Raw genomic sequence first — 20073 nt, forward strand, 5'->3', positions numbered from 1 at the left:
GAAACAGCAAAGTTCAGTGACTTCTAACATGATCCAGAACTAAGCATGTGGCAGCTGGTTGTCTGATAAGTGCGTTGGATCTCAGCTCAGCACATGTCCAGCCGAGATTGTCACTAGAATCCAGCTTTACCACTCCCAGTTGCCGCTTGAGCCATATACAAGCCCACCTACCCCTGGCTCATGGATAAAAACGGGTTCTGCTTCAGAAGCAGTCCTGTCAGAGCCAGACTGGGCATCCTCCCATTCAATGGCATGGATGACCCAGAAATGTCCCCACCGAGTAATGACAGAAAGAGGAATGCAGCAATCTTTACTAAACAATGAGGAGATTGACCAGAATTGATGGATTCTGCCCAGGGCAGTCATATTCATTTGGGGTGACTGTGGCCCCCAGGGGACACTGGCAATGTCTAGGGACTTTCTGGTTTTTACAGCTGGGGCAGGGGCTCCTGGCATTGGTGAATACGGGTCAGGGAAGCTGTTTAGCATCCTGCAGTGCGCAGGACAGCCCCTACAACCTGCTGCCCCAATGAAAGGTTGAGAAGCCCAGCCTCAGCATCCTTGTGGGTGAGGGCAAGTCTCATGTAGATAAAGGCCAGGAGGCTGATATTTTGGAGATGGGGATGGAGTTTTTCTTCTTCCTTGAGTTTCTGATGAGTCCTTTAGCAACAGGATGATGATTGCCCAACAGCTCAGTGTTCCCCACGTGCTGCAGGGCAGCCCCCACCCCACCCCACTCCACTGTGACTGGGCCATGACTTAAAGTGCAGACCCTTCTAAGAGGAGAGTGGGGCCATCTCTTCACCTCTGTGAAGGTCAGGTAAGGAGGTTCAGAGTGAATATGGAGTCACAGTAGCTCTCACATTCTTAGAATATCATTATATTTTGCTTTAAGTTACTTCTGCATTTTTGCAGGTTTCTAATTTTGCTAGCAGAGTTACCCTGAAACATGTAAACTACATTTAAGGTTCTACTTAAACCAGTTTACCCAAGTAATCAAACAACAAGATTGTTCGATTTGCATTTATCTTCAGCTGCATTTTTCACTTGAGTCCCTGCTGTATGCTGGGTACTGTGCTAAAGGTTGTGGGAAGTGATAGCTCGAATTAGTCCTAATTTTAGTACCGATTCGAGCTGTCACAACCTCTAACACAGTGCCCAGCTTAGAGCAGGGGCTCAATTAACATGGGCTGAATGACAACCTGGATTCCCAGGCTTGTCCCTCCCTCTCAACTTTGGCAAACAACAATAGAATGTCCAAGATCCTTCACTGGAGCAGTCCGGCCTCGGGCAGGAAGACACTGACCCTCTTCCTTCTCACACGCACAGCACCATTTCAGGCTGGACTTGATGCAGCGCATTCTGCCAGTGCCCCCAGCCAGTGCTCTGACGGTTGAATGAGAAAACCGATTATGTTCCCTCAGCGCTTCCTCTTCCTTTTATCAGACACATTGTAGATGAACAGATGTGCCCTACTTTCTAGTAACTATGAACCATTTTATTGGGACAAAATAGCTAAGTAATCTGATGTAAAACTAAAGTACGCCTTTGTTTTTATAACCAATCCAGGGAGACTAGTGGTGGGCGATGCAGTTGTCCAGGGCTTCAAAATACCATGGCAGATGGCTGCATAGCTCTCCACGCATTAGGGCGCCCTGCATTTAAAATAAGATTCAAATAGAAGTAACTATTAAGTGTTGGAGGTAATCGTGATCCAGGAGGATTAAAAGGAAGGGGAGAGGTGTATTTGAAAGGAAAAATAATATTCCTATTCCATCAAAGATGCTGTGTTCACTTTATAAGAATTGAGAGAGGAAATTGTTTGTTTTTATTTTATTCTTGGGTCTTTGTTGCTTAACGGAATTAGGTACATATTCTAGATAGTGCTGATTTGTATAAATGGAAAGATTCCTGGCATTATATTGGTGGGGGAATATATGGGAATATGTAAATATATACAGTTGGCCCTTGAACAACACGAGGCTGAATTGTGAGGATCCACGTATGCAGATTTTTTTCAGTAAATATATTGGAAAATTTTTTGGAGATTTGTTACAATTTGAAGAAACTCACAGACAAACCACATAGCCTAGAAATATTTAAAACATTAAGAAAATGGTATGTCAGGATGCATAAAATATACATAGCTACTAGTCTATTTTTATCATTTTCTGCTATAAAATATACACAGATTTATTATAAAAACTTAAAATTTATCAAAATTTGTGTGCTCCAGCCTAGACCATACATGGTGCCATTTGCAGTTGAGATAAATGTAAACAAACATAGATTCAGCATGAAATCATAGCTGCATCAAATTAACTGTAGTGAATACGGCACTACTGTAAGAATTTCACAGCGGCCTTCCATTGCTGCTGTAGTGAGCTCAGGTGTTGGAAGGATCTGCTTTAAATGTCCTGTGACACTCATCATCTCCATGTGAGCAGTCTGTCTCTCCAGGGAATTGGGAATAGCCGTAAAAAATGGTATCTTGTGGTTCTCACGTATTTTTCACCCTGTTTAGTGCAGTACCATAAACCTTGAATAACACCATAGAACCCCTAAGGAGTGCCATGCCACTAGGGATGCTGTGTGTGCTCCCAAGAAGAAAAGTCGTGACATGACCAAAAAATAATAATAATAAGTTGAATTATATGATACGTACCCCAGGTTGAGGTCTGCAGCTGTGAGTCCCCCCCTTTTCAGACAGATGATCCATCTTGTGAAGAGACGGCATAAACTCACTATATCCATGAATACAGAACCATACACTAAACATATTTTCCTTATGATTTGCTCAGTAACATTTTCTTTCCTCTAGACCATATTACTACAGAATTTGTATTAAGAATACAGTATATAATACATATAATGTACAAAATATGTGATAATGGACTGTTATGTTATCAGTAAAGCTTTAAGTCAACAGTAGGCTATTAGTAGTTAGGTTTTGGGGAAGTCAAAAGTTATATGTGGATTTTCAACTTCTTGAGGGGGTCGGTACCTCTCACCCCCATGTTCAAGGGTCAACCGTCTACACATATCAGAGCTAATTCACTACAGAAATGTTAACTTGTGTCACTAGTATCTCCCCTTCTCATAGCTTAATACAGGTACCTTGAGAGAGCTCTTGGCCATCTCTACTAGTGATTCAAGTTTTTATTTATTATAGATGTCATAATAGGCATAAAACTACATCACTCGAGTGTCAATTTTGCCACCTTGACCCTCTTTTGCAAAACACCAACGTCAGTACATATATGAAGAGGGAACTGCCTGAGAACTGAAGTTTCTAAGACCAGTTAGATAGAATGGTGACGAGAGTTACGAGGATGATGAGAGTAAATACTTCGTACTCAGTACGTGCCAAGCACTGCTATAAATGCTCTGTATGTGTGAAGTCACTTAATCCTTACCGCACCCCACGGTGTAATTATTTTCATTATCCCCATGACGGAACAGAAACTCAGAACGGTTCAACACATATACGAGAAGTCACAGCCAGTCAGTGAGAGAGCAGGTTCCCGTCCAAGCAGTCAGACCCCGAGTGCACACTCTCGACCCCTGTCCAGCATACCCACTCGTCATAAGGTGGGGAGCCCCAGTGTTCCGTTTCAGCCAGATGCTCTATGCCTCTCAGAGTACCCAAACCGCGAAGGAATGAGGCAGCGTTCAGAGCAGATGGGGCTGGGCAGTAAGGCTGGGCTTCAGAATAACTAGGAAGTCAAGTCACGTCATGGGACCTGCAAGAAAAATCCATCGTTTGATAACAGCCAAGGTCCCTAGGCTGTAAGGGGAAGGTGTGCCAGGTACAAGCAGAGCTCTATGTAAAATCGCACCTGAGTCTCCTGGTCTCACGAGTCTAGGTGTACCCTGGTGGAAGGTCCTGCTGCCACCAAGTGGGCCACGGTTCAGCTGTGTAAGCGCTGAGCGGCAGCCGGGCCGCTTCCTCCAGCTTCACCTCCGAGGGCACAGCGCACCTGGTTCCTCCAGCACTCAGCTGCAAGGCCCCTGGCCAGGACCCCGGCCCCCGGCAGCGGCTCCAGCTTCCTTCCGCACAGCGTTCAGGATGGTCTGCGTTCATGTAGACCTTTGTTTGCAGTCTGTGCTCCGAGGTCACTGGCAGCCCTAGCCCCGGCTCCTGTGGATCACAGCCCGCTCCTCCTCAGGGCCAGCGCCTGGGCTTGTTGCAGAAGCTACATCTTGAAAGAGTCCATGGCCTAAAGCTGGGCGCTGCAGTGAGCTGCACGGGGCCTAAAGCTGGGCGCTGTAGTGAGCTGCACGGGGCCTAAAGCTGGGTGCTGCAGTGAGCTGCACGGGGCCTAAAGCTGGGCGCTGCAGTGAGCTGCACGGAGCTGGAGAAGGAGAGGGCCCCAGGGAGCTTGTGTTCAAGCTGACTCCAGAGGATCCAGTGTCAGGTCCTGCAAAGAATTCTAAGCCATTGAGAAAGCAGCGGATGGCTCCACCATGGGGCTCCTCAGTATCACATGGGGCGTTAGCTGCACTGGTCCTGGGGAAGAGAGATGGCTGTGCTGCTGAGTCAAACCACTGTGGCCAAACCTGGAAAGAGACAGGTCAAGGCCAGTCCTGTCTTTAGGGATCAAAATGCATTTTTTATAGAAATCATGTGAAAATTTGAAGCAAAGAGAAACAGTAGTTGAGAGGTGAGCTATGTGGAGGAGCAACATTAACCATCTCGAGAACGGCGGTGGTGCAGAGACAGACAGAGGCTGTAGATGCCTTCACAGCCACAGCGGAAACACAGAGAAAGGAGCGTTCACAGGCACAGAGGCTGGGACTAGGAGTAGTTAAATAAAATAGAAAAGAGAAAAGAAAGAAAGCAACATTTAGATGGACAAGGAGGGAGACTGGGTAGCTTTGGTAACAGATTGCATGACTGAGGAAAACGGCGGCATAAATTTCTCTTCCACCAGAAGAGACTCAAAGAAGACGGGAAAAGGACGGTATCGCCTGCCGGAACAGCAGCTCTGTCCGGCCTGTGTCTCTGCCCAGGCATTCTCTAATCGAAGAAGCTCCTCAGTGGAATGGGTTGGGCGGTTGTATTTCCTCGAAACACACATTGGGAAGCCGCCTTTCTGGATGATGTAACCCTTTGCCCGTTTTCCCCAAGAATACTCACCAGTGGCATTTACGGCGGCCGCGTTTGCCCCGAGATAACTTTGCTGCGAACTACCTCGCTTTTATGATTATTTTTGCACCGCTCTAGTATACTGCCTTTGGAAACAAAGGGCATCCTTCTGTGGATAGCATTCTGTTTTTAGTAGTGGCATTTCCACGTACAGAATCTAGTCATTATCGATCGTTGATAATGTCAAATCCTAGAAAACGTAGCATTCCTACAGGAGATGTTCACTGCGTTCTCAGACAGTTGTTGGCCAACGATTCGTTGGATGAATCCCATGTTTCCAAAATAGACAATTCTGACGATTCATACGATTCTGATATTAGTTCTGTTTGGAAATAACTCCAGTACCAGTTTTTAAATTTTATTTTCACATTGAAAATCAGTCATATTTGCTTCGGCCTCAATGAATGTGTTTATGTAAAATTAAATGAGTGCTGGCAGCGAGCTGCATTTTTGTTTGTTTATTTGTTTGTTTCTTTCCCAAAAGAGAAAGGCTTGATGTGATTGGCTCATGGTTTTGTTTCTCGTATGCTCAGCCCCTCCCAGCAGGCATGCGGCGGAGGACGGTCATCAGCAATAAGATGTAGCATGCGCCTCCTGCCCACTGCCGTGTCCCTGAGCCCGTCTCACCGGCTCCCACCCACCAGCCAAAACTTGGTTCTCGACTCTCCCACCGCAAACCTCTGCCCGGTCTTTCAACATGGGCTAGTTTCCTATTGTTTACGCAACACATTACCCCCCATCTAGTGGCTTAAAACAACCTGAGCTTATTGTCTTCCAGCTCTGGAGGTCAGAATTCCACAATCGGTCTCACTGGGCTAGAGTCCAGTGTCCGCAAGGCTGGTTCCTTCCGTGGGCTCTGGGGGCTGAGAGTGGATACACAGCAGATGGTGGCCAAGCCAGGTGCCCAACAGAAGTCTGACCCGCACCTGCAGCCAGCCCCTTTATCTACAATACACAGCTCGGGAGGCCAGTGACTGTGTCAGACTTGCAGGAAGCCAGATTGCTGTCTCTAGTGACAGCCCAGGAAGCTGAACTATAACTTCTGTGACAGTCAGCCCCACATGGCCAGGACTTGACGAATGACTGACAGCTTCCTACGTTCTGTCCCTGCTTCCAACTCAGGACCAACCAGAGAACACAAATATGCACCCGAAGCCCACGGGATGCCCGATTTTAGTTCCCCGCCTCCGTCTTTGGCAGCCAGCAGCCCCCTTCACCCGCATCGTCTTCCCTACGGCACATTCCCCCTGCTTGGGTTGTTTACTGCCTGTGTGCACGGCCCCGTGAGAACATCCACTCCAGGGCAACAAAGGCTTTGCTTTTGCTGTAGTTCCAGCACCTCAAGAAAGTCGGGCACATGGCAGGAACTCACTCAATTTTAGCAGACAATGAAGAGGCTCCTCATCTTCATTTGGCATAAATATTTGGTAGTGAAAGGCTAAGTGTTGATTAAAAGAAAAATACATGGCCAGGCACGGTGGCTCACGCCTGTAATCCCAGCACATTGAAAGGCCAAGGTGGTTGGATCACACGAGGTCAGGAGTTCAAGACCCATGACTTGAGCTTTCCAGCTATTCTGAAGCCCAGCCTTACTGCCCAGCCCCATCTGCTCTGAACGCTGCCTCATTCCTTCGCGGTTTGGGTACTCTGAGATGCATAGAGCCTCTGGCTGAAACGGAACACTGGGGCTCCCCGCCTTGTGACGAGTGGGTCTGCTGGACAGGGATCGAGAATGTGCACTCGGGGTCTGACTGCTTGGACGGCAGCCTGCTCTCCCATTGACCAGCTGGCCAATGGGAAGCCCCATCTCTACTAAAAATATAAAAATTAGCCGGGCATGGTGGCACGTGCCTATAATCCAGCTACTTGGGAGGCTGAGGCAGGAGAATCATCTGAACCTGGGAGGCAGAGATTGCAGTGAGCCAAGATTGTGCCACTGCACTACAGCCTGGGTGACAGAGCAAGACTCCATCTCAAAAAATTAATTAATTAATTAAAGATAAATAAAAGAAAAGAAAAATATGAGTCAGAAGCTTTACTTCAAATTTGAATTTTTAAAATCGGGGTTTATAATATAATTGTTTAACAGAGCACCTCGTGCCTTTGGAATGCATTTCATTCTGCAGCCATCCCCTTGTTCAGGAAGTGGTTACTTTTTTCATTCATTGAGACTTTTTAATTGGATGCTTTTACTGCCACAGACACAGGGCAAGGTGAGAACACAGACCTGCTCCAGGGAGCTCACAGCTTAGCCATTTAGGAATTGGGTCAATGACAGAACCAGAAACTACACCAAAATGTGGAGTGCAGCTCTGGAATCTGAAATGAAATGAGCTTTATAGTTGGTTTGGCTCTTTCTCTTGGCCTATTGTTTACACAGGCCTGTTCACTGGCGGTTCCACTTGTAAATTTCCCTTCGATTGTCTGAAAGCCCATGCAGGAGGAGGAGAGAAGACCGTGCAAGCTCAGTGGGGCCGGGTGTTCCCAGAAAGAAGCACATGCGTAAAGACGCAGCTACTCCCCGTTTTCGGTAGCAAATTTTTGTTGTTATGTTATTAAAAGTACCTTAGTTTGCTTTAGCAACAGAATCTGATAAAAAATAAAGTGAGATCCTTAGAACTGTACAAAAATATGTGTCACCCAGCTCTTAACTGCAGTGATGCAGCTCTGTGTCACCCAGTTCTTAACTGTAGTGATGCGGTGTGACCACGCAGGCCTGGAGCACGGGCCAGCCTTCCTGAGGAGGCTCCAGTCTGTACTTACGTGAGACCGTTGAAAAGAACGTGGTGTTTCTGTGCCCATCTTCACACTGTGTGTGTAATTTGTCAACCAAAAAAGAAACGGAATTAAGACAGATGCTTGGCATGAGTAGAGCTTATCTTTAGAAGGAGAACTGATGAGCTTGGAAATTTTAATTTTTTTCCACCAGGATAAAACAGGAGTTGTTTCTCTCTGTCATTAGTTTAAATTAATTTTACAGGAGAAGGTGTCTGTTAAATTTTACAAATGATTACGTGCTCTCCTACCTTTTTTCAAATATGATACTGATCCTTTCGGCAAATCAAAGGAAATGGCCTGCCTAGCGCGAGCGTTCTGCAAGCCTGTGAGCTCACGCCACCACCTGCGTAGTTACTGCCTCGAAGCCATCTGGTCAGGTTGCTCAGTGTCCCCGGAGACGGTGTCTCCACTGATGGAAAGAGACTAGAAAGACAGGGAAGGTAGAGAAACGCAAAGACCAGAGGAAGAGGGAAAGGTATACTAAAAGCAGCGAAGTCTCCTCTCGCTGCCTTTGGCCAGCAGGAGGAAAGGTGTTATCAAGAGCAGTGAAGTCTCCTGTTGTCACCTTCGGCCAGCAGGAATGGCAGTGTTTGGCACCTAGCCGCATGTGTCACTGCTAAGGAAGATCATGGTGGTGTGCCATCGTGTTGAACCCAGAATTGCTTCGTGGATATTCAGACACCTTGACTTAGCATCTCTAAGGAAGGTGGAAATATTCAGCCTGCTCGGTGACAACACCATAGAAAGCTTATTTACTGGCTGTGGTGGGTGGCCAACCCCTGGGGAATGTCCTTTTCTGTAGGTTGTAGGAGTCCTTTCTAACCAGCTGTTGCCAGATGAGGAAAAGAAAGCTGAGAGAGCTTGTCCCCAACCCCACCACGCCACTCCTACTCCGTGGCACGTCAGTATTGTTTGAGTATTAGCCTGGAGGGGAGGCCTTGTTCATCACTACGCTTGCTGAGAAGGCCTCCCTGTTTTGTTGGATAATAAAGATTATAAAACAATATTATTCTCAGAATGAGGAACACCATCCACCAGAGGTTGCTCTAATAAGAGCAAGCCCATCACGGTCAACCCCAAGAAACCGACCCCACAGAGAGGAAGTGCGCTGGTAGGCGCTTGGGGCCCACTCCCTGGTGCTCCTAAACAATGCGCCCAAACCCTGGCTGCCCCGCAGCAATGGACGATAGCCACGCCTCACTGCCCACTCCTCAGTTAGCACTCTCCAGCCTTACCTTTCTCAAATAGCTCAACCTCCCTGCAAAAATAAAAACAAAAGCAAAAACAAAACAAAAAAAAAAATGGAAAAAGAGTTACAGGGAAAAGCACCAACACTTCCTGGCAGCATCCGGGACGGAAACGCTGGGTTGAAACTGCCTTGCCACTTCATGTCACAGGCTTGTCTGCGCAGGCTTGATTTGGAATGATTCTCCCAGGTGAGGGGAAGGCAGGAGCCCAGGAGGGCAGTGTGAGAACCTGTTCCCGCCATGACTCTCTTCCAGGGCATTCCTGTAATCCCATCTACTTGGGAGGCTAAGGCAGGAGACCCCAGTCTGTGGGACTTCCCTTCGAGAACGGGGAGCGCCATTTCCCATGCAAACTCACCCTCCTCGCTGCCCTGTGCTCCAGAGGCTGGGAGGCCAGGAGGCAAGGAAGCCAGGAGGCTGACTATTAGGGACCGTTTCCATGCCTCTGGCTTCTGGGCAGTTCTGCTAGTGCGAGACAGACACCACAGGACAAGGGTGGGAAGAGAAGTGTTGGGCTGAGGCCTTTCCGCCCACAGCCGCTGTCAGGGTGCACCTCCCCACCCCTGCAGCCCCTCTGGTCCTGTGAGTGTCCCCCCTGTGCAACTCTTTGGCACTGGGAACCAGGACCGCCCCCAAGGCATTACATTGTGCCTTGCTGCCCGGGCCACTGACCCTCCAGCCACTCTACTGTTTCGCAAACGATCCTTTAATTAAGCCCACTGGGTTGACCCAGTTGGTGTGACATCTGATTTTTTTTTTTTTTTTTTCTGGGGCTTTGACTGAAACATGCTCTACTGCTGACATCAGTGGGGAACATCACGCTGCCTCGTGGCACTGACTCGCAGTGAGGATTCAGAGACAGGACCGAAAGAGGCATTTCAGGGCTGTAAATGTGGCAGGTCACAGCTGCTTGGTCCCTTGCCTGGGGGCATCAGGGTAATTCTGTTTTATCTCTGTAATAGGAATAACTCACTGGTACCAAGTGTTTTTTGTGTACCAGGGAGAGTGTGAAGGGATCGATTCATATTTGTTGAATCTTAACAGTGAACCAGAGGAGTGCCTGGTAGTTTCTAGGTTTTGCAGATGAAGAAAGCTAGGTGTAGGGAGGCCCAGGGAGCTCCCGCAACCCCACACGGAGCGGACAGGGAGGCCAGGTGTCAGCTGGAGTCAGACTGTCTCAGCGGCTGGGCCGCCAACCATGCGGCACATGGGCTCCCCGGGAGCAATGCCTTCCTCCACCCTTCCAGCCCTCCACGGGAGCTAAGCCTGCAGACACCCACGTTCAGGTACCAGCAAGTGACATGGCCATGGGCCGAGCCACCCACTCGCACAGCAGCGTTTTCGTCTCAGACAGCAAACCTGACTTCCCCTCGGGAGCAAACCAGGTGTTTGCTGAAAGACCGCGGGCTCTGCCCTGCAGAGGGAAACAGGAGCACTCATGGCCCCCTTGGAGTCTCCTCCAGATGAGCTCCTGCCCCCACAGGACCTGGGCCTGGGAGCTTCTTTTGTTTTCCTCCATTTCCCCAAATGCCACCTCAGAGAATAGCTGGTGTGTGGTGTTTGGTTGTTGACAGAGGTACTTTGGGTGTTCCGCCAAGCAATTAAATTATTTTGAAAGGCGTAACTAATATGTTTAAAATGTAATAAAAGTCAACACGCATGCTTAAATGTGTATCAGATTCCAGTAAATGACCAGGACAGTGGCTCCGATGGGTTGAAATCCAGTGCACCTCACATGTGCACATACCTGCTAGCTTTTATTACAATTTAAAATAATTTTTAAAGTAAGCAAGAGTTTAAGGTAATCTGTCTTTGAAAACTGTTTCCAAATACTTATCACTGTAAGTCAGAATTTTTCTGAAGACTCACAACAAAAGAACACATAGAAATAAAATAGATAACTGGGGTTGATAGGGCAGCCATCTGTAGTCCCAGATTCTTTCAAATAGTCACGTTGTCCTCCAGTTTCAGCTTACAAAATACGTTTTGGAATTTTTTATTTAATTATTTGAATAGACAATATATTCTTGTGGTTCAAAATTTTTAAAAATTCATGCAGATACAGCAAGGTCTCCCCCCACCCATGGCCCCCCAGGCACCCCGTTCCCCTCCTCACAGGAAGGCAAGGCAATTAAATGTTTCCTCCTTCCTTCCAGGGTTATTTTATGCACCACAAGGAAATGGATGTGTCTATTTGCACTCTTCTCTCCGCTTTTAAAAAAGGGATGGCGTAGGATGCACCTGCTCCGCGCTGGCCTTCTTCACTCCATGTGTCTTGAAGATGGTCCCTGGCGGTGGAGGAAAAGCTTCCGCTTTCTTGTTTATTCCGCGTCCTGTTCCATTGTGAGAGCGATAAAACAGATTCATGCTTTATTGTGAAATCATATTTGCGGGAAAAAAAATCTTCTACTGAATTTTTTAAATCACATGTGTTTTAACCGTCTCCAATTGCAAAGACAGGATCCCAGCCCAGAGAGATGGGATTGCCCACAGGCAGCCAGGAGCAGAGGAGTTTGGGTACCAGACAGCCGGCTTCCCCTATAGGGAGTGCAGGACCAGCCTCCCAGGACCTGGTTAGGCTGCGGCACATTAGGGAATGTCCCCCACCCCTCCTGGAATGATTGTTTTAAAAGTCTCTACTTGAAAATGATACATTTATGTTGGTAATAGAAATAGTCCTAGTGTACTAGCTAAAACTTCAGTAGAATTAAATGCCGCAGAAGGAGAGAAATTTTGTGTCCAGAAAGGGACTCTAACTCTTCTGCCTGTTTAACAATGCAAGCTGTTAGGACTCACACATCAAGGGCCACTGATGCAGTCAGAGCCGAGTGGTGGTCATGGCAGAGCATCCTTTAAAACTATAATGGGGTGAGAACTGGCACTATGGTGATTTTTTATAATGGTGACAGGGAGTGGAGGAAGCGTGACTAGGGGACAGATTACGAGCAGTGAGTCAAATGCTACCCAAGCGTTTAGTTCTCTAGAGTAAAGAAACAGCCAGGTGTAGTGGCTCATGCCTGTAATCTCAGCACTTAGGGAGGCTGAGGCAGGAGGATCACTTGAAGCCCGGAGTTTGAGACCAGCCTGGGCAACACAGCAAGGCCCCATCTCTACGAAGAATTTAAAAATTAGCTGAGTGTGGTGGCACTCGCCTCTGTAGTTGTAGTTACTCTGGAGGCTGAGGCAGGAGGATCGCTTGAGCCCAGGGGTTTGATGTTGTACTGAGCTATCCTTGCACCACTGTACTCCAACCTAGGCAACAGAGTGAGACCCTGTCTCAAAAAAAAAAAAAATTAAAGAAATAGAGTTTTATGCAAAGCTCTCTGCCTACAGACTTTGACATGATAGAAGTTAAAAGCAAATCACCCTCATATTCTAGTAGTAAAATGACTGCACATTCTCCAAATAGAGACTATTTTAAAATTAGGTTGAACTATTGTGAGAATAGTACAAATCATGGTTTGGAAGGTGTTTCCAATCACTTCTCTTCTGTTCTGAGTGTTGTTTGCAACATACATGTTGCTCATTTCCCGTGAGTGGGGTGCCCTCCTCCCACTGGTCCTGTTCCCACAGCAGGGCAGCAAAGGCGGGACTTAGGCACCTCCAGAGGGATTAACCACCAGGGGCCAACAGTGACTTCCTGTTTCCAAGGTAGGCTTAATCACGACACCCTGTCCTCGGAAACCATATGTCTCCATGGGGTTGAAACAACTTTATCTGTTATCCTAAGACATCGGCTACAGATGCTAGGCAAGGGAAGGGAGCTTGCATGTGTCTAAACAACAGGGCAGGTCTGACCTGCACACCATCCCCAACATCTCTTGGTGAGAGCTGTGTGCCTCACCTCATTTTGTGGCCGGTTTGTAATTCCCAGAACAAGGCAGGAGGTGCACAGTGGCTGGAGGCTTGCTGAGGATGGTACCCACTGCGGAGGGTGGGACACATTCTGTTATTTGGTGGCAGTTGCATGAGCACCTTACACATGCTTCTCCCTCCAACCTTATAACATCTTAACATTCATGTCTGAAGTCTTGTACTCCTTTGTTTTTTTTTTTTTTTTGGTTTTTTTTTGAGACAGAGTCTTGCTCTGTCACCCAGGCTGGAGTTACAGTGGCATTGTCTCAGCTCCCTGCAACCTCTGCCTCCAGGTTCAAGCGATTCTCGTGCCTCAGCCTCCTGAGTAGCTGGGATTACAGGCATACACCACTATGTCCGGCTAATATTTGTATTTTTAGTAGAGACTAGGTTTTGTCATCTTAACCAAGCTGGCTGGTCTTAAACTTTGGACCTCAAGCCACCTGCCCACCTCGGCCTCCCAAAGTGCTGGGATTACAGGCATGAGCCACCTTGCCCAGCCTGTACTCCTCTTTTTAAATGTAAAATGCTAGTTGTGAAAGAAAGGACTCGCCATGAATTTCCAGGCAATCTCAGGCTATCTCTTCGTCGGGTGTGAGATTGTAGTGGTTGGGCCACCTGGGGCCAGACTTTATCCAAACTCAAGGGTCCACCAGCAGATACCACCCGGAAGCCTAAAGTAGACCTCTCACTGCCACGTGCTGTGTTTGTTCCAGATCATCGATAAGAGCAAGAGAGACCCCTCGGAAGAGATCGAGATCCTGCTGCGGTACGGCCAGCACCCAAACATCATCACCCTCAAAGATGTGAGTGGTCCTCGTGCAGCGGCATCTCCACTTCCTTCTGTTTCTTCAACTGACACAAAAAAGCTCCCATTCACTCTGAGCAAGCTTTCTCATATCTCATGCCTGTCTGAGCTGGTTTCCACCACCCACATATCTCAGTCACTTGCAGCTGACTTGCTGGACTCTGTACTCAAGTCTTTTTGATAGCCACCACCCCAGTCATGGAGGGAGCAAGTAAAACAGAGGAAGAGAGAGCTTGTGTGAATGACAGTCCACAGGTGGAGTCTCTCACAGAGGCCCACAGGCTGCAGGGTTTGGGATCCAGGAGCAGAGAGAGGAGACAATTTTCCTCCTCATGCTCCAACTCCAAACTGATTCCAGCATTATGAACCTAGGGCCATAGGGTATTGGGCCTACCTCAGTTTCCCTCACGGATGCAAAGGGTCTTAACGAGCAAGCTTGGCATAAGAATAGCCAGAGTGGGCCAGGTGCGGTGGCTCACACCTGTAGTCCCAGCAATTTGGGAAGCATAGGCAGCCAGATCATTTGAGGTCAGGAGTTCAAGACCGGCCTGGTCAACATGGTGAAACCCCATCTCTACTAAAAATACAAAATTAGCTGGGTGTGGTGGCACACACCTGTAATCCCAGCTACTTGGGAGGCTGAGGCAGGAGAATTGCTTGAACCTGGGAGGTGAAGGTTGCACTGAACCGAGATCACACCATTGCACTCCAGCCTGGGCAACTGAGAGAGACTCCATTTCAAAAAATCAAAAAATAAAAAGAATAATCAGAGCATATTGTTTTTATTGAATTCATGAGATAAAAGCCAGTATGGAGGAAACCATCATTTTCTATTGCTTCTCTGAAGCAACAGCATGGCTCTGATACGTGACTTCGCCCTGGACTCTGCCTAGCCTCTCTGCGCTCCCAGCGCCTGGCCACTCAGTGCTGTCTGTGCGGTAGCAGCACAGACATCATGGGAAGCTGGTTAGAAATATAGAGGGCCAGGCCCCACCCCAGGCTGCAGGACCGGAGCATGCATTTTAGCAAGATCCCCCAAGATTGGATGCACATTACATTTTGAAAAACACTGCCCTGAGGCCCTGCCCTTGCAAGGCGGTTTGCCAATATGTGCATTTCTAAATATCTCCTGGCAGGCCGGGCACCGTGGCTTACAACTGTAATCCCAGCCCTTTGGGAGGCTGAGGCAGGCGGATCACTTGAGGTCAGGAGTTTGAGTCCAGCTTGGCCAACATGGCAAAACCCTGTCTCTATTAAAAATACAAAAATTAGCCGGGCATGGTGATGTGCACCTATAATCCCAGCTACCTGGGAGTCTGAGTCAGGAAGAATTGCTTGAACCCAGGAGCTGGAGGTTGCAGTGAGCTGAGATGGCACCAATGCACTTCAGCCTGGGTGACAGAGCGAGACTTCGTCTCAAGAAAATAATAATAATAAATATCTCCTGGCAGAGTCATGAAGCCATTCATCTCAGCTAAGGACACACCCATCTCGTATGTCCCTGCTCAGTCCCTGCTTAGCAGTGGATTATTAAAACCATATTCTTCCTAAAAAGAGCACATCTGGTATGACAGGAATGGCCATTCGCTTCTTCCCTGCAGAAGCCTTGTTTGCACTCCCATAGGACCCTGTGGTCCCAGCCTCTCCCCTCTGACTTCCTCTACTGCCCCCTCTGGAGTAGTTGCTCTTTTGCAGTAACCAGCCCTGGTGACGTGCGGTGACGTGCGCGTCCCTGAGGCCCATGTGCGCCCCTTCTTCACTCCGCAGGTCTATGACGATGGCAAGTTCGTGTACCTGGTGATGGAGCTGATGCGTGGCGGGGAGCTCCTGGACCGCATCCTCCAGCAGAGATACTTCTCAGAGCGTGAGGCCAGTGACGTCCTGTGCACCATCACCAAGACCATGGACTACCTCCATTCCCAGGGGGTAGGAGCCATGCCTGGGGCAGCCATCAGGGAGGAGGGAGCTTCAGGGAGGGAACCTAAACCACAAGGGTTTATGGGTTCAAGAGCTGAGAACGCAGATTGTCCTGGAATTCCTTCCATGCCACCATTGTCCCTCTTGTGTCTGGAGGCTCAGTGACGTGCAAGGGAAGAAAAATTCTCTTTTCCCTGCTGGGCGTGGTGGCTCACATGTGTAATCCCAGCACTTTGAGAGGCCAAGACGGGCGGATCATGAGGTCAGGAGTTCGAGACCAGCCTGGCCAACATGGTGAAACCCCATCTCTACTAAAAATAATAACAACAACAGAAAAAAATGCTGGGCAGGATGGCACACACCTATAATCCTAGCTACTCAGGAGGCTGAGGCAGGAGAATCATTTGAACTCGGGAGGCGGAGGTTGCAGTGAGCTGAGATAGCACCATTGCACCCCAGCCTGGGTAACAGGACAAGACTCCATCTCAAAAAAAAGAAAAATTCTTTTTTCCCTCTGTCCATCTTAGTTCTTCGGTGGAGGCCCTATAAACAACACTGGCCAAAGACAGGTTAACAAGAGGAAAACAGAAGTTTATTAACATGTGCATCTCACATACACATGGGAGCACTCAGCCATGAATAACTCCAAGGAGTTGTTAGAACTTGAGCTTATGTAGCATTTTAACAAAAGAACAATAAATTTGCCAGGTGCAGTGGCTCACACCTGTAATCCCAGCACTTTGGGAGGCTGAGGCAGGTAGATCACCTGAGGTCAGGAGTTCAAGACCAGCCTGGCCAACATGGCAAAAACCCATCTCTACTAAAAATACAAAAATTGGCCAGACATGATGGCGCACACCTGTAATCCCAGCTACTCAGGAGGTGGAGGCATGAGAATCGCCTGAACCTGGGAGGCAGAGGTTGCAATGAGCCAAGATCACGCCACTGCACTTCAGCCTGGGTGACAGAGCAAAACTCTGTCTCACATTTTAAATTTTTTTAATTTTAAAAAGAATAATAATTTTTAAAGAAAACAAAGAGAGGCCGGGCGCGGTGGCTCAAGCCTGTAATCCCAGCACTTTGGGAGGCCGAGACGGGCGGATCATGAGGTCAGGAGATCGAGACCATCCTGGCTAACACGGTGAAACCCCGTCTCTACTAAAAATACAAAAAACTAGCCGGGCGAGGTGGCGGGCGCCTGTAGTCCCAGCTACTCGGGAGGCTGAGGCAGGAGAATGGTGTGAACCCGAGAGGCGGAGCTTGCAGTGAGCTGAGATCCGGCCACTGCACTCCAGCCTGGGCGACAGAGTGAGACTCCGTCTCAAAAAAAAAAAAAGAAAGAAAAAAAGAAAACAAAGACAAAGGACTGCATTTCTAGGGCAGCAAACTGTGGGAAGCTAAGTCTATGGGAAACTAATAGATGAGAGCTAGTCAGGAACATTTGTTACGGAGACTATTCTGGTGGCTTCTCCAGGCTGTAAGGGTCTAGAGTTTCCCTTCCGTCCTTCCAGGCAGAGAGGGCAGGAGGGACACCTTTACCCATTTATATCCTGCTTTTAGGTAAAGAAGGGGAAGGCAGAGGGCTTTGCTTATATCTGCATCTTTTCAGTTGTTTTCAGCTCAAAATAATCCTTATGGCAAAGCAGCATATTTTGGGGTGGCTGACTCTGCTACCCTTTGAGAGTCTAAAATCATTTGTATCAACTTTAGCCAAAAAACTTTGGCCTTAATCAAAGGAAATTGAGAATTTTCGTTGCTTGCAATGGGTCAAGTTGAATTCATTAACCAGTGTGCAGGGGCGCTGAGGCAGGGATGGTGGTGATGCCTGAGGTTCATGTAGGCCTCACCGTGATCCAGGCTGCACTTCAAGCTCTTCATTCACTGACTCCCTAACCCTAGATCACACCCACTGTACAGGCGAAGGGCACAGGAGTTTGAGTATCTTGCCCAAGGTCACACATGAGTAGGTGGCCAGTGTGGTTGGATGCCGGCCCTCTGGTTCCAGGCAGTGCTCTCCGTCCCAGCCCTGGCCTCACAGAGAGGCGGCTGTACCATATCACATGTTCCCCTGTGCGCCGTCTCTTCCCAGTGTTTCTCCTGAAGCAGGAAATATGGTCTTAGCCAGCTGTGTGCGTAGTCCTGAGCTTTCAGAATGCAGTCATCTCCAAATAGGGGAATATTCTTCCAGGACCACACACTGGGTCTTTTCTGTGTGGTCACCCGGTGGTCTTGAGCATTAAGCTCTTCCAGGTTTTCCCAGTACAGTCAAACTCAGGGGAAGCCCTTCGGATGATGTTTTCTGCAGATCTGCTCATATTTAATGAGGGGAGGCAATGGAAGTGAAACCACAATCTTTCATTTCCTTGCCGTCAGGACCTCTGCAAACCAGGCCTGACTGCTGGAGCGTGTCCCTTTAATTCCCTTCTACATCCTCCCACTGGATTTTATTAGGACAATTGAGGCGTTCAGGATCCAAGCTGTACAAAGACATGCCACATGTCCTCACAATGGCCCTCTGTCCCCTCAGAACACATTGCTTTCTGCCCTAAATAGCCGCTTTGCTTTGAGGTGCGCTGGCCCCACCATCATTGCAGCCAGCACAGTCCTCCATGGGAGGCCTCAGAGCATGATTGCAGAGTGACTGCATGATCACATGGCCCCGGTCCATCTCCCCCACGAGGTGGTGCACCCAGGACAGCAGGTGCCTGATCTGTGCCGCTCACTGGTGCTGCTCCAACACCTGACAGTGCGTGGGGGTGGGCACACAGGGAATAATTACTGAATGAATATCATCTTTAAAATGCTTTTCATTCCCATCACCAGAGCTCACCACGTTTCCTTTTATGTGACAGCTCCAGTAAGCTGCAGCCTCATCTTGGAGAGGTGCTCACTTATTTACTCAAATATTCATTCACTGTAAAAGCAGGTGACACGAGGGGCTCAGATGTGACTGACCATCACAGGAGAAGAGGAGAAGGTGGGGGACCCTCTGGAGAAGACAGCAGCTGTTGACACTGCTGACCTGCTGCCTCCTTGCAGGACCTGCTGGGAAGGCAATTCCCAAAGGCACCCTCCCCTCGAATGCACCTGCCCTCGCTCTCCTGCTCAGTTCTTGGCCACCAAGTAGGCACTGTGCCTTCTGTCTTGCAGGTTGTTCATCGAGACCTGAAGCCGAGTAACATCCTGTACAGGGATGAGTCGGGGAGCCCGGAATCCATCCGGGTCTGTGACTTCGGCTTTGCCAAGCAGCTGCGCGCGGGGAACGGGCTGCTCATGACGCCCTGCTACACGGCCAACTTCGTGGCCCCGGAGGTGAGCATTCCCAGCCTGCAGACCCAGGCCCCTCCGTCCGCAAAGAGACGCTCTGCCCCTCCCACTGCAGAGCCACTGGACAGCGGGGACAGCAGAGGCGGCTTGAGCCGCGTCAGCAGTGGTGTTGGGAAACAGAAATGAGAACCTTCAGTCTCCTGGGCCAGAGGCCAATCTTGCTTAAACACAGTTGTGCTTATTCTCATTTTCCCACTTGAAAAAACTTTTCAACAGTAACAGTTTTATGTAAAATTGTCTTCTGTAGACAATTTGGATGAAATCTCCATATTTATTCCAAGTTAGAGAGATGACACTGTAGTCTCCTTATACAACCGGGACACAGAGCTGCGATTCACCTGGGGTGGGAAATGGATCCCTCACAGCGCAGGGAGCAACTATGTTTACGGATTTCCTCTGCACCCCAGTTCTCACTCCAGATTGGTTCCCCGGCAGCAGCAAGTCAGCAGCTGTCAGATTGAGAACCGCAGGGCTCCAGGGTGATTTGCCACTGAAAGCTCACGTTGGTCAGTGTCTGTGTCTGCTCCCAGCCCCACTCAGAGCAGCTGTCAAGGCACCTGGTGAACTTCTCTCTTTTCACGTTTCCCAGGAACAAGTTCCATTAGGTTCTGAAGTCAAGGATGTATTTATAAAGCTAAGCCCAGTTTCTTGCCTTTGAGAAAAGCCACTGAATCTGAGCCGGTGGTAAAAAGAGGACGGGAAGGGCGGTGGCTGACGCTGCTGGTGGGGTGGGGGAGGAGAGAACTGGGAAAGAAGGCAGACTTGAGTCTGTGTGGATCTCGCGGGTTCTTGATGGAACCGGACCAGAGCTGCTCCGGTGGGAGGGGAGGCAAGCGAGCAGTGAGGCCTGAGATGCCTGGCATCTCGTGGGGGTCTTGGAGCTATTTGAGAGGTCACCCAGGGCCACTGGTGCATGGTAAAGATGCTTCTGCGTGCTGAGACATGAATGGACGTGCAGCCAGGGGCTGGGCTGAGAGGCTGTTTTAGGTTAT

At 48.8% G+C, this 20073-nt stretch overlaps 1 protein-coding gene across 5 annotated transcripts in view; it reads left to right on the plus strand.

Annotated features, from left to right (window-relative positions):
- The window catches only part of RPS6KA2 (ribosomal protein S6 kinase A2), a 358054-nt gene that overhangs the window by 324017 nt on the left and 13964 nt on the right, over nucleotides 1-20073 (plus strand). For all 5 annotated transcript variants that reach the window (XM_033234244.1, XM_033234245.1, XM_033234246.1 and 2 more), the window contains 3 exons: nucleotides 13746-13835; nucleotides 15605-15763; nucleotides 18905-19066. In XM_033234244.1, the coding sequence (XP_033090135.1) occupies nucleotides 13746-13835; nucleotides 15605-15763; nucleotides 18905-19066 (411 nt within the window). The remainder of the gene's footprint in view (nucleotides 1-13745; nucleotides 13836-15604; nucleotides 15764-18904; nucleotides 19067-20073) is intronic.

The sequence above is a fragment of the Trachypithecus francoisi genome, unplaced genomic scaffold (assembly GCF_009764315.1).
Source record: "Trachypithecus francoisi isolate TF-2019V2 unplaced genomic scaffold, Tfra_2.0 Lachesis_group15, whole genome shotgun sequence".
Lineage (NCBI taxonomy): Eukaryota > Metazoa > Chordata > Mammalia > Primates > Cercopithecidae > Trachypithecus > Trachypithecus francoisi.